General features: G+C 41.0%; 1 protein-coding gene and 1 long non-coding RNA gene across 2 annotated transcripts in view; one reads left to right on the top strand and one right to left on the bottom strand.

The window, feature by feature from the left end:
* The first annotated feature begins 766 nt into the window (after positions 1-766).
* Positions 767-15,463, top strand: part of LOC132895918 (protein shisa-like-2A) — a 58,893-nt gene continuing 44,196 nt past the window's right edge. The window contains exon 1 of the mRNA XM_060936660.1: positions 767-954. Coding sequence (XP_060792643.1) covers positions 767-954 — 188 coding nt within the window. The remainder of the gene's footprint in view (positions 955-15,463) is intronic.
* LOC132896745 (uncharacterized) lies at positions 2,694-14,343 on the bottom strand. The gene is made up of 3 exons (XR_009656155.1): positions 14,260-14,343; positions 3,988-4,056; positions 2,694-3,129 (listed from the first exon to the last, which is right to left on the bottom strand). It is a non-coding gene; the product is annotated as an uncharacterized LOC132896745 (long non-coding RNA).

Raw genomic sequence — 15,463 nt, 5'->3', positions numbered from 1 at the left:
CACCCCCAGGAATTTGGTCCTGCTCACCTGTTCCACAGCAATTCCACTGAGGGACAGCAGGGGGTGCTGGGTGCGGGCTTTCCAGAAGTCCATAACAATCTCTTTTGTTTTTTCCACATTTAGGGAGAGATTGTTATTCATGCATCAGGTTGGTTCACCTCACTTTTGTAATTTAATTACACAGTCATAGGTCAGTAAGGTGAACAGCAGGGGACTGAGCACACACCCTTGGGGGGCTCTGTGCTTAATATGATGGTGGCTGATGCCTTGTTGCCGATCCTTACTGATTGCGGTCTCTCAGAGAGGAAGTCTAGCAACCAGTTACCGTTAAGATGAAATGAGATGGAGGGAGATTTAGAGAAGAAAGAGGAAAGAAAAAAGAAAGAGGGAAAAAGGAAGGAAAAATAAGAAGAAAAGAGAGGAGCAAGAGATGTGGATAGATAGAGATGGAGGAAGGAGAAAGAGAAAACAAAGTGATGGAGAGAGGAGGATAGAGTGAAAGAAAAGAAACAAACATGAAAGGGGCTGACAAAAAAGAGGAAGGAGAAAGTGGGAGGGGAGAGAGAGAGAGAGAGAATCTACAAGTGCACACCCTGCTTCTTTCCTTCTTTTCCTCCCTCTCTCCTCCTTGTTCTGCTTCACGCTCTGTTTAAACACACACAGCACAGCCGTTCTGAGCCTTTGATCTGATCTGATCTGCTCTTTCGTGCTTTTGATGTTTTGCACTCTTCCTCCTTCCCCTCCTTCACGCGCACCGGTCAGCAGCATGAGCGTGAGTGCAGAATGCACTGGCTACTACAACGCAGAGCGTGAGTTTATCAGCTCGTTCACCTGCCCGAGACCGGGAGGAGACGCACACGCCGTGTACTGTTGTGGCTTCAACGATGTCAAGTACTGCTGCGATGATCCTAACAGCTTCTTCCCCTATGAGTACGAGTACATGTGGTGGCTCAGGTACGACACACACACACACACACACACACACACACACACACACACACACAATAAATGATACTTTTTTCTCCGTCAATCTAAAACCCTCAAGGCTTCTTTGGTTGATGCTTTAAGGTTCTTTGTAGAACCCTACACCAGAAAAACTCACTGTCAGACAATGTTTCACACACTACTCATTCACAACACTTAAGAAACCTTTCTATCCAAAAAGAAGCATTTTAAAACATGCAATCAACTTTTGTACGCAATGACCATTCTGTAATTTTCCTCTGCCCTTTTTAATGGGTGCCAATAATTTTGGAGCTGGCTGTTATCAGAAAGTCCACTTTAGAACCGTAATCTCCTCCATGAAGTACTGTAGAGCTACAGATAGTTAAGGCCAAGTAGAAATGACATGTTTATATATTTATGCCATGTGTGGTGCTGAGTGTATGTGTTATTACCTGTTAATGTACATGTCATTACCTGTTACCTCCCCATACTTATTATTGTATGCATGGTACCTATTATTGTACGTATCATTACCTGTGATTGTATCCATCAAGACCTGTTATTCTTTCAGTATGTAGCACTATCTCTACTTATTTATCAAATGCACTATCCATGGAGGAAAACTGGATAACAACATGTTTTCCTAAATGTATTGAAGGATTACTTATAGATTTTGAAGACCTTAAACTTCAGATGTGAAGCAGTGCATTACAGTTAACAATTATTCACTGAAGGTGACGTGAATATCGGTGAGTAATAACCGAGATGAAGTCAAGGTTATTATTCACTGATATTCACTGAGCCTGAGGTGGATAATTGTTTTAGTATAAATACAAAGGTGATTATTTTTTTTTTAAATTTGTATTAAAAAATCATTTATTTCAAGCTTCAAGAGTGACATGCAAATGTAATATGCACAAGCTTGTGTCACTTATCTATGCCAACTCACATAAAATACTTTGTTTTGAAATAGATAAAATAAATCACAATTCTGCCTTACCTTTGAATAGTTTTAGACCAAATTTCGTAGCAGCTTTAGTGGTTTTAGGAACAGCATTTTCTTTCATCATTTGCGATTCTTCCTCACTTATGATGAAGCGCTTGGCTGCCATTTTGCCAAGTCGCTGGAGGTATAGCTAACAGAAATGGAAGTCTAAAGCTACCAATTTAGCTCATATACTAAATCTAATGTTTAAAGTGGAGACGATAAGTTTTTATTTACTTATTAGGTGCATTAGCCTCCAAGAAAGACAGAAAGAAAGAAAGACAAGAAAGAAAGAAAGAAAGAAAGAAAGAAAGAAAGAAAGAAAGAAAGAAAGAAAGAAAGAAAGAAAGAAAGAAAGAAAGAAAGAAAGAAAGAAAGGACAACTTTATTCATCATACACACTGCAAAAACTGTTGCCTAGATCTAAATCAGTAAAAATAAGGCAACATTTTCCAACCACTTTTTGTAAGTTTAGTCAACTAATGGTATTTTTGAGTAAGGAGAACTTAATAATATGCATTTAGATGTATGCAAAAAGATTAAGTTGCGTTTACAGAAAAAGCCAAGAAATTGATTAAAATCAATGCAAAAAACATCAGCATATTAAACACACAAGACTTAATTAAAATAAGTAACATTTAAATGAAAAAATAATTTTTGTACTCTATTTTATTAATTTTGACCAATTCACCCTTTCTTTGTTTTGAAAATGGAAACTGCTTAAAATAATTAGTTAGCATAATAATAAAAAAATCAAGACATATCAAATTCCAACCTTTATTAAATCATTACCATATCAAAACAGTGGCAATGAGCTGGACAGTATGAACAGTCAACATCCATATTTAGTGCATAGAATGCATGACCTCAACTTTTTAAAGTGCTGCGTAGAACTCCTTCACAATACAGTTTTCTTTTTTTAACCATATACATATTATTAAAACATTTTCACAAGCCATATCCAAACCATGCCAATAAGCTGGACAGTATTAACAGTCAAGAACATCAGTATTTAGTGCATAAAAGAATGCATGACCTCAGCATCACAAGTTTTACTTAGAACATTCACAGTACAGTTTCTTACTAAAACAATTTAACATTAAGATGATCTGTACTTCTGTAACAATTCACAAGCAGAACACCTTCACATTAGTGTCTTTCAGTGTGTATATGTTGAAATAGGGCCATCCCATCTGTCACTGGAGAGAGACAGAGGGAAAAAAGACAAGTTATGGTTCATCTCTAACCTCTTGGATATATAAGCCTGATGAGAGCCCTTATAAAGATCAGTTTTTTACACCCTAATATACTCATTTGTGAAGATTATCCTGCTGAACAAGACATTAAAGAATGATTTATGTGACACACAGAGCTTATTTTCTAAGGCAATATCCAAAACATGATGTAAAAACCCAACTGACTTCCTGTCAAAATGAGCCAGGGTGATGCTAACTTCCGGGTTGGCCTACAAAAATACCATACAGCAACCTCAGTCAGTACGTTTACATGCACATCCAAATCGAGCTGCTGTCGGTAATCGAGCAAAGGGTCCCAGCAGGGGTGCCAGAGAAATCCAATCCTACATGCACGCAAGGAAATCGAGCTATTGTGTGAGGTGCATTGTGCACCCGAGCCACAGGTGGTGCTACATGCCTAGGGTTGCCACCTGTGTCTGACAAAAATCCTGGACATTTCAACCATCCAATCGACCCTTTTTGCTTGTAAGCAATGGCGCCCTTCGCACATCTAACCCAAGACAAAAATCACCCCTTCTACGCTGAAATTGTATTGCTCTAATTAGTAAAAATGACGCTTTTGCTAGTTATTTGTTTAGTTAATTGCTTTACATAATATAGCAGGTCTTCATTATTTTGGTTTATTTCCAACAGTTTTTGGTTGTGGACACCTGGGGGCAGTAGTGGGCACAGGTAAACGGGGAATACATAATTAAGTTCTGTTTATTTGCTTATGTGGAATAAAAATAAATAATCTAATTTTTCATTGTATCTAAGAATACCTGAATGTAACAATGTAAGGTGTAGTGTCCAACAGCTTACCTGATTGCTTAGAGTGTGGTGTGTGCTTTGCTTGTGCTTGCCTGTGCCTCTGCTGCTTGCTGCTCTTGGCTAAACAAATACATAGGAGGACATGTAACTGATATAACTGGGCACATACAGTACATACAGGAGTAGGCAGATAAGACTATTTGGATTTCATTTAATTCACCAAAACCTTACCTAATCTTCCATTTATATTTGGTGTTTTTCTTTGCTGCTGCTATGAGTCCTGGCTGATTTTCAATGAATGTCTTGAGGACAACTGAAAATTTAGCCTGACTTGAAGCTCAGCCTTCACCATTGCAACAGAGAGTCTGTTTCTTTTATCAGTCCAAGCATCCTCCATTGCCCCTTTTCCACCAAAGCAGTTCCAGGGCTGGTTCGGGGCCAGTGCTTAGTTTGGAACCGGGTTTTCTGTTTCCACTGACAAAGAACTGGCTCTGGGGCCAGAAAAACTGGTTCCAGGCTAGCACCAACTCTCTGCTGGGCCAAAAAAAAAAAAAAACTCTCTGCTGGGCCAGAGGAAAGAACAGCTTACGTCAGCGAGGGGGCGGAGTTGATAAAACCAACAACAATAACAAGACCGCGAAAGATCACCATTTTTAAGCGACGAGAAGCAGCAGCTGTACAAACGTGAAGTCATCCATTATTATTGTTGTTGTTGCTGCTTCTTCCGTGTTGTTTTTGCTTTGATATTCGCGCCAAGGTTTATGTAAACGTAGCGCCGTAACTGACGTATACAGCGACGTAACTGATGTATACAGCGACGTAATGACGTATTCAGCAACGTAATGACGTGCCTCCGCTTAGCACGGCGAGCTACGGAAAAGCAAACTGGTTCTCAGCTGGCTCGCAAGTTGAAATACACATTTTGCCCATCATGTACAAAAAACCGGGACATTCAGTGTCCCGGATTTTTTTTTTTTTCCGGGACAGACCATGAAAATCCAGGACAATCAGGAAAAACCGGGACAGGTGGCAACACTATACATGCCCCATCGTGTTGGTACACTTCCGGTTGTCGTCATGAAGAAGAGCTATTCAAGAGTATAAACAAAGGGACTACAGGTGGAAATTAGCATGTACTGCTATAACCTGGTACAGACATCTGTCCTTACCACAAGGATAATGTTTAATTTGTACACTGTCCCTTTTAAAAATAAAATAAACTCTAAACTCTAAGAAGAGTGTTTGTAGTTTGTATGTACGAACAGAAGTGTTCCTAATAAAGTGGGCGGCTAAGGTGACGTGTCATGCCGACCGAGGCTGTTTTTTGTTTTTTTTTTCGACCGAGGCTGTTGTGTTTCCCGCTTGTGGTCTCGTCACTCGTCACTTCCGGAAGGGGCAGTGCTGAAGTGAGTAGCTCGACAGTAGTCTGGTTAACACCAGACCATATCACAAGTGAAATATGGTCTGGAATCCGCCTATTGAATTTCTCGGAGGGGAGGTGTGGTTTACGATTGTCAATGGCCGTTTATTGGACGTTGAGAATGTCTATCATTTGGCGTATACGTAGCCCATGGCCAATCATGGCAGTTGTACCCGATGACGTAGTTAGAGCGACGAAGAAGACGAAGAGGCGAAGAAGAGAAGGAAAGAGAAAGAGAAGGCAAAACAAAAATAGGAAAACAATGGCACCGAACAATTACTGCCGTTTGTGCAAGACAAAGCTTGATTGAAAGTTTGGTTTGTATCGCTCGCCGCCATGTTAAATGTGATCCGTAAACAGTCCCAAATAAACTACAAGCTTCCGTTTGTCGAGTAGTACACGTCACCGTCTTTCCACCCCTCCCCACTCTCTGATTGGCTCCCTAACTCAGGCGAGCCTTTAGACCATAGTTTCCATGCTGTCTTTTCAGATCGGAACGATTGTGCAAAGCAGCATGGGATTTCCCAGGCTAGCTCGATAGGGTTTACATGCACTAAGTAGCTCGGCAAAAATCGCATAATCTAGGTCGTGTAGCTCGATTACGAGAAATCAAGTTCGGTTCAATTTCAGCCTAGCTAAGGTGTTTCCATGCCATTTAGAACTTTGATTTCAGTCGAGCAACGGCAGAAATTCGATTTTCTCTATGTGCATGTAAACGCACTCAGTGCGTTTACATGCACATCCAAATCGAGCTGCTGACGGTAATCGAGCTAAGGGTCCCAGCAGGGGTGCCAGAGAAATCCAATCCTACATGCACACAAGGAAATCGAGCTATTGTGTGAGGTACATTGTGCACCCGAGCCACAGGTGGCGCTACACGCCCCATCGTGTTGGTACACTTCCGGTTGTCATCATGAAGAAGAGCTATTCAAGAGTATAAACAAAGTAATCAGCAGTGTTGCCAGATACTGCTGACGTTTTCCAGCCCAAAAACGTGTTAAAATCCGCCAAAATGCACTTAAAACCGCCCAATCTGGCAACACTGGCAGTTCCGTGTTCACAAGTTCCGTGCTCAAGCTGTTAGGCTTGCTCTAACAGACTGTATGGCTACAAACTGTCCTGCGCAGACCACTGTTTTGTAAGACAACTTATTTTGCACAATTGTATATTTTTCTAAAGTCCATTTTTTGCTTACAAAAAAATATTTTTTTTTGCTTACAATTTAACTTATGTCTTAATAAACACACAAAAAGTTCAATTGTTTTGTTTTTATTGACATTCTTCAGATGTTGGACATATATATATATACAACCCCGATTCCAAAAAAGTTGGGACAAAGTACAAATTGTAAATAAAAACAGAATGCAATAATTTACAAATCTCAAAAACTGATATTGTATTCACAATAGAACATAGACAACATATCAAATGTCGAAAGTGAGACATTTTGAAATTTCATGCCAAATATTGGCTCATTTGAAATTTCATGACAGCAACACATCTCAAAAAAGTTGGGACAGGGGCAATAAGAGGCTGGAAAAGTTAAAGGTACAAAAAAGGAACAGCTGGAGGACCAAATTGCAACTCATTAGGTCAATTGGCAATAGGTCATTAACATGACTGGGTATAAAAAGAGCATCTTGGAGTGGCAGCGGCTCTCAGAAGTAAAGATGGGAAGAGGATCGCCAATCCCCCTAATTCTGCGCTGACAAATAGTGGAGCAGTATCAGAAAGGAGTTCAACAGTGTAAAATTGCAAAGAGTTTGAACATATCATCATCTACAGTGCATAATATCATCAACAGATTCAGAGAATCTGGAAAAATCTCTGTGCATAAGGGTCAAGGCCGGAAAACCATACTGGGTGCCCGTGATCTTCGGGCCCTTAAACGGCACTGCATCACATACAGGCATGCTTCTGTATTGGAAATCACAAAATGGGCTCAGGAATATTTCCAGAGAACATTATCTGTGAGCACAATTCATCGTGCCATCCGCCGTTGCCAGCTAAAACTCTATAGTTCAAAGAAGAAGCCGTATCTAAACATGATCCAGAAGCGCAGATGTTTTCTCTGAGCCAAGGCTCATTTAAAATGGACTGTGGCAAAGTGGAAAACTGTTCTGTGGTCAGACGAATCTAAATTTGAAGTTCTTTATGGAAATCAGGGACGCCGTGTCATTCGGACTAAAGAGGAGAAGGACGACCCAAGTTGTTATCAGCACTCAGTTCAGAAGCCTGCATCTCTGATGGTATGGAGTTGCATTAGTGCGTGTGGCATGGGCAGCTTACACATCCGGAAAGACACCATCAATGCTGAAAGGTATATCCAGCTTCTAAAGCAACATATGCTCCCATCCAGACAACGTCTCTTTCAGGGAAGACCTTGCATTTTCCAACATGACAATGCCAAACCACATACTGCATCAATTACAGCATCATGGCTGCGTAGAAGAAGGGTCCGGGTACTGAACTGGCCAGCCTGCAGTCCAGATCTTTCACCCATAGAAAACATTTGCCGCATCATAAAACGGAAGATATGACAAAAAAGACCTAAGACAGTTGAGCAACTAGAATCCTACATTAGACAAGAATGGGTTAACATTCCTATCCCTAAACTTGAGCAACTTGTCTCCTCAGTCCCCAGACGTTTACAGACTGTTGTAAAGAGAAAAGGGGATGTCTCACAGTGGTAAACATGGCCTTGTCCCAACTTTTTTGAGATGTGTTGTTGTCATGAAATTTAAAATCACCTAATTTTTCTCTTTAAATGATACATTTTCTCAGTTTAAACATTTGATATGTCATCTATGTTCTATTCTGAATAAAATATGGAATTTTGAAACTTCCACATCATTGCATTCTGTTTTTATTTACAATTTGTACTTTGTCCCAACTTTTTTGGAATCGGGGTTGTATATATATATATATATATATATATATATATATATATATATATATATATATATATATATATATCAGGGGCAATTTCTCAGAGACAACAAGGGAAGCCGAGCTTCCCCTAAAATTCTCTCCCCAAACTGCGGTGTCTACGACGTTGAATTCTCATTTAAAACAATAACTTGCATAACATAATATATGCCCAAGATTGTATTTACGTTCATAACTATCCTGTAACTTATTTGAGTGATGTCTGATGAACTTTCAGTTCGCTACGAGAATCACCTTTGCTGCCAGGCTGTAACCAGCGTTGCCAGATACTGCTGACGTTTTCCAGCCAAAATATGTTCAAAACCCTCCAAAATGCACTTAAAACCGCCCAATCTGGCAACACTGGCTGTAACCTTTCTTATTTCAATGGGCTCTATGCGCTGGCAGCCGGGTATCCGTTGCAGTCTATGAGAGGGCTCTGAACAGCCAATTTCGGCTAGTTGTTATTGGTTAAAATCGACAAAATCGTCACTTCCAGGGAAGCCGGGCTTCTCTGGGACTAAACGAGACAGTGGGAGGGGCAAGAAGCCAGGCTGATGAAGGATTATTGGAGGTAGTGTTTGAAAGACATGAGGAGGGCGGGCTCTGTACTTTGGCGTCGGCGAGGAACACGGAAGCATGATCAGTCCCTAGCGGATGTCGATAAAGTGTAGTCATGTGCCAAAGTGCTGTCCGAATTTCTTTTCATATAAACGTTTCTTCTCATTGATGTCTCTGTACATTACTCTGTAAATAAATGTAAATATTACTCGTTGTGCTCCGTTAACTTTCATCCATTCTATCAGTTTGATCATTCGTGAATTTTTTTTTAAATTCGTGAATTCACTCGTTTATTTAATTTGTAGTTCAAGGTTGTAGGCTAGCTTGAGCCTTATTGGGATCTGCAGTGCTAGCTGCTACAGCTGGTATCTATCTGCTATAATGGCAAATGTCGTGGACATGCTTTTGTCAAAACGTTTTGACACGCTGCCATATGAGGAGAAAGTGAGAATTAAAGAGCAAGGCAGACCAAAGCCCAAGCTTAATCTCATTCAAAAATCAGCAGGTCATAACAGGTCTTTTCAGGTGTCTTGGTATGAAAACGTGAACTGGTTGACTGGGTCTCCTGTGACTAATAAAATGTACTGTTGGCCATGTCTTTTGATGAAGCCCTCTCAGGGAAATTTAGTTTGGTCAAAAGATGGGTTTGGGGACCTGATGAATTTCAAAAGGGCTTGCAAAAGGCATGAAACGAGCAATGAGCATGTCAATTCATGTGCAAGACTTAGCTGTCTGGGGAGGGTCAGGGTGGAACATGCCATCGATGAAGGTGCTTGTATACAGTGTGCAAGGCATAATGAAATAGTCACTCAAAACAGGGCCTTCCTGAAACGTTTGATAGATGTTACCTCATTGCTTGGCCGTCAGGAACTGTCATTCAGGGGGCACAATGAGAGTCATGAATCAGACAACAAGGGGAATTACAGAGAATTTACTGAAACATTAGCAAAATATGACTCTGTCCTAGCCACACGTTTTCAGTCATCAGCTGTGTTTACTGGTGTGTCTCACACCATTCAAAATGACCTGATCAATGCACTTGCTGCCACTGTTTCTGACGAGATAACCAGTGAAGTGCAGGCTGCTCCCTTTTTTGCTTGGCAGGTGGATGAGACCACAGACATATCCTGTCATGCCCAAATGTCTGTCATTGTTTGCTATGTGGATATGGCAGGTGCAATCCAGGAGCATTTTATTGGATTTTTTGATGTGTCAGAAGGCCGCGATGCTCAGTCTGTGTTTGAGGTTTTGCAGCAGAATATGCATGCTTACAATTTTGAGGAAAAACTTGTGGCACAAACATATGATGGGGCTGCAGTTATGGCATCATCTCTCAATGGCCTGCAAGCCAGAGTCAGGGCAGTAGCTCCTAGTGCCATGTTTGTGCATTGTTATGCACATAGACTGAACTTGGTGTTGTCCCAGGGTGCTAAATGCATACCTCAAGCAAGAGTGTTTTTTGCAACATTGTCTGGGTTTGCGACATTCTTTGCAAAATCAACTAAAAGAACATCTTTTCTGGAATCTGCAGAATGTTCAAGGCTGCCCCGAAATGCACCTACTAGGTGGAATTTTAGTTCCCGCATAGTGGGCACTGTGCTTGAAAATTATGATGCTTTGATCAGGATTTTTGACAGCTTAATTGCTGATAAAAGCATGGATGATGATACAGTTGACTGTGCCAAGGGGTATGTGATGAGGATGGAGGACTTTGAGTTTGCCTTCCTGCTGCAGTCCTACTATGACATCATTTGTGAGACAGATGTTGTGTTTGACATTGTGCAAGCCAAGGCCATGGATGTCCTTTTCTGCAAAAAGAGAGTAGAGGCCCTGCTTTCTTTTGCAGTGCAGAAAAGGTCAGAGGAGGCTTTTCAAGCTGTGTATGTCAAAGCTGCAAATATGACAACAGACCCTCGAGATGTGCCCTTGAGAAAGCGCCATTCCACGTTGTCAGATCCACAGGAGCATTACAGAAATTTGTATATGGCCATCTTTGATAACATAATTGAACAGATTTCTCGTCGTTTTGCAAATCTGGAAAGTCTGCGCTTCCTTGAACTGGTTAACCCAGGAAGGTTTGATGAAATGAAGATGGTGTTTCCAGAGGAAGCATTCCAGAGTGTTGAGAAAATTTATGGTCATTTTTTTTATTTAGGGAGACTACGGTCTGAGCTGCAGGTTTGGTACAAAAACACTGACTTGCAGGGCACTCTGGGCAAACTGAGTGATTCTCTGTTGTTTTTCAAAGACATAGAGCTGGACAGTTCAATGCCCCAGCTATACAAGCTGCTGTCTTTAGTTGCAACTATTGGCGCCACATCAGCTGGAGTAGAGCGTAGCTTCTCTTGTTTAAAAAGAGTGAAGTCTTTCACTCGAAAGACAATGGGCCAACACCGTTTAAGTAGTCTTTAAGTAGTCTTACATTAGACCATATCTGTCTCGTTTTCTTCGCGGATGCACTGTCCATTTACATTAAACCCCCTGGAAAAGCCAGGAAACGGGAATCCGCCAGCGTCCACGTATTCAATCCAGATCGTGTCAGCTCCGGTGCTGTGTAAACATTGAGAATATGCAAATACGCTGTGCTGAGCTCTAGCTGGCGTCTCATTGGACAACGTCACTGTGACATCCACCTTCCTGATTCGCTGGCGTTGGTCATGTGAGGCGACTGCTGAAAAATGGCGCGGACTTCCGCCTTGTATCACCTTTCATTAAAGAGTATAAAAGTATGAAAATACTGCAAATCACACATGGACTGGCCATCGGGAGTAGCGGGAGTTTTCCCGGTGGTTCAGTGTGGGCCGGCGGAGAAAAAAAAAACAGTTGCGCGCTGGCCTTTAATATGATATGCAATGTTAACAGTTTCTTTAAGAAACTGTTAACATTGCTTATTACAGTTGCGCGCTGGCCTTTAATATGATAAGCAGTGTTAACAGTTTCTTAAAGAAACTGTTAACATTGCTTATCATATTAAAGGCCAGCGCGCAACTGTTTTTTTTTTTTTTTTTCTCCGCCGGCCCACACTGAACCACCGGCCCACCGGGAAAACTCCCGCTGGCCAGTCCGTGTGTGCGCAAATACTGATGCAAATACTGCCCATTGTGTAGTTATGATTGTCTTTAGGCTTGCCATCCTTCCACTTGCAAGTAATAAGTGATGTGCACTGGGATCACACACACAGTGGCTCAGTCCCGAATCGTGGCTTGTGCACTTCACTCGTGCGCTGTGTGAGCTGCGCAGGGCTGGAGTGCGCACCCTCCAGAGGGCACTCGCTGTTCAGGGCGGAGTGATTTGGAGCGCAGGATGCCTGCGGAGCCGAGCGTATCCGTGTATTAGGCTTGCCATCCTTCTACTTGCAAGTGGTGAGCCTTGCGCGGCTTGCCATCCTTCTACTTGCAAGTGGTGAGCCTTGCGCATGCCCTAAATGCACTGGGATCATGTTACGCGCCGTCTGAAATGCACTGGGGTCATGTTATGCGCCGTCTAAAGTCATGTGATTAGCGTATCCGCGTATTGGCGTTGCTGTGTGCACGGCTAACGGTTTTAGTGTAAACGCGAATCGTTTTAAGAACGTTAATCTGATGATCCGCTAATTCGACGTAATGTAAACGTAGCCTTGCTCTGCTGGCCATTGAGAAGAAATTGGTGAAGTCTCTGGAAAGCACAACCAGCTGGTATGACAGGGTCACAGACTATTTTCTGGAAAAGGAGCGGAAGGCAGAATTTGTGTATAAATAGTGTGCATCATATAATGTTCATGAATCTGAAGTGTGTATATTGTTCAATAATGTTAAGAGAATGGTGGGCTCTGTATTATAGGTTATACCTGGGTAATATTCAAGGTTCTGTGTGTTGCATAGCCTAGCTGGTTATGAATTTTCAGACTGTGTTGCAGAAGATGTTCAAGGATGTGTTGCACAGCTGGGTGTTGTGTTAAAGACCCTGTGTTGCATATCAGGGTATGATGTTCAAGGCTCTTCGTTGAATAGCCAGTGATTTTTGGATGTTTGATATTTTTGATTAAGGATATGAGGCACTAGTCTGGCAAGCCAGACTATAAAGGCCAATTTATGCTGACAACCCAGTCCTCGCAGATAGCGTCGCAGACAGTGTCTGCGTAGCCCCCCCACCTTCGCAGACGCTCTGCGCGCACCTCCCAAAAATTGTGACCACCGCAGAAGCCTCGCAGACAGCGTCACAGACAAGAGGGCTCTGATTGGTCCACTCTACATCCGCTGTACACGCACTTCCGCTTTCCTACTTTCCCGGTTTGGTTTGTTTTCACGACCGGCATTTTTAAAAACACGAGCAAAGATGGAGCAGCACGAAGAGCGGTTGATTGAGGAAGTACGTACATCTATACGACTCCAGTTCTAGTCCTTATTAAAAAAAAAAGTTCTAGTCATTATAAGTAACCGGAGTATAAACACTCCACTAACCACACCCACCAACTACTCCTAGCGACTTCGCGCCCCCTTGCGTTGTGCCGGTGAATAACATCGCGCACGCCTATACTCCCCGCTCAACGATAAATTACAACTGTCTGCGAAAAGCTATCTGCGAAAGCCTTGTCGCAAGAGCATGCAGAGGCCTTAACATGAAATGTACAAGCAAAAATACTTTCTGCCACTAGGTGGGGTTGTCTAGTTCACTATGCTAATGGGGCACACCTTTCTATGCTTTGATATCCGGCCTACAGGTTTTACGATGAATGCGTAAAATGGGCTTCCCCTGTTTTAAAAACCAGCAGCCGCCACTATATATATATATATATATATATATATATATATATATATATATATATATATACACACACACACACACACACACACACACAAATACAATGACTTGTTTATGTACACAATTCACAGCTATGCAACAGCTGTACAGATGTATTTGGTGATACAGTAAGTGAGCTAAATTTTAACAGTGCAAACAATGCCACAAAATCATGCCGTTGTCATGATTCGTTGTCATGCCGACCGAGGCTGTTGTTTTTCCCGCTTGTGGTCTCGCCACTTCCGGAAGGGGCAGTGCTGAAGTAAGTAGCTCGACTACGTAGCTCGATAGGGTTTACATGCACTAAGTAGCTCGGCAAAAATCGCATAATCTAGGTCGTGTAGCTCGATTGCGAGAAATCAAGTTCGGTTCAATTTCAGCCAAATTAAGGTGTATACATGGCATTTTGAACTTCGATTTCAGTCGAGCAACGGCAGAAATTCGATTCTCTCTGTGTGCATGTAAACGCACTGACTGTGTGTTTCCCATTAGGCCCGCCACAGTCTCTCACAGAAAAATAAAAAATTAAAACAGGTTTCATCATCTTTCATCTCTGCCAGTCAGCCCCTCCACCTGCTGTCTCTCAATTCTATTCTAGCAAAATCTGACTTTTAACAATATAAATTGTTACTTACATGAGTTTGGTAAAGTGTTTTCCTTAAGCTCCGTGAAAAAATGTGTCTTCACATTCAGGAACATTCGACAGTGAAGCTTGCCTGCCTGGGCTTGTTCTTCCGTTGCTGCAGGTGGGCGGGTCGTGACGTTTTACGTCTGATATAAATGTTTAAACTGAGTTTTGTTAAATCAATTTATGTTGAAGTCCAATAAAATTAATTTTATCACAAAAAAAGTGAGTTACAAAAATATTCACACTTTTTACTTATAGATAACTCAAAAAACTAAAAAAGAAATATAAATTGATTTATTAGAATAAATATACTTTTAAAAATAAAGTAAAATGGACAATACCACTGAAAGACTTCTTACAGTGCACTTGTGAATTTCCTGTCTGCATTTAACCTATCTGAAGCAGTGAACACACACACTGATTGATTGATTGATTGATTGATTGATTGATTGATTGATTGATTGATTGATTGATTGATTGATTACTTTATTCTGAACAATAAAGAAGAAAGATATAAAAATTAAAAAAATTAAATAAAAAATGCAATAATCAAAACATTGTCATAAACAAACAGAATAGCATAGCCACAAGGCACTAACATAATAATGTTCAGAAAGGATTAGGAAGAAGTAATAACTTATCCAATCCTAACCCTCTATACCACCGCTAATCAAACATCACTTTCCGCCATAATAAACTATATATACAAAAGAAAACAAAAGCGACAAACAAAAAGAAAACATACCAACATACCAAGACATACCGACATGGTATAATATCGACCAAATCAAATCATATATACAGATACTTATGTTATGCATATATACACACATACTGTACAATACATCTATACAGTACATACATATACACATACCTATAGCTATACACTAAATACAAGGAGACCAGTCATAGACTTACTCTCAATTTCATCATCACCTATATAGTCTGCCTGTCCTCATTCTCATATATTTTTAGTAACGTTTTTATATAATTTTTTAAACAGTTTTATGTTGGTGCTATTTTTGAGTTCATTATCCAGACCATTCCACAATTGCACCCCACAGACTGTTATGCACATACTTTTCATAGTTGTTCTAACATTTACTCTCTTAAAATTCATTTCCTCTCTCAGGTTATACCCACCCTGCCTTTCCATAAACATATTTTGTACCTCACCTGGAAGAAGGTTATGTCTTGCTTTATACATAATT

This window comes from Neoarius graeffei, chromosome 13, assembly GCF_027579695.1.
Source record: "Neoarius graeffei isolate fNeoGra1 chromosome 13, fNeoGra1.pri, whole genome shotgun sequence".
NCBI lineage: Eukaryota > Metazoa > Chordata > Actinopteri > Siluriformes > Ariidae > Neoarius > Neoarius graeffei.
The sequence above is the reverse complement of the archived record's forward strand: the minus strand, read 5'-3'. Positions and strand labels throughout refer to the sequence as shown.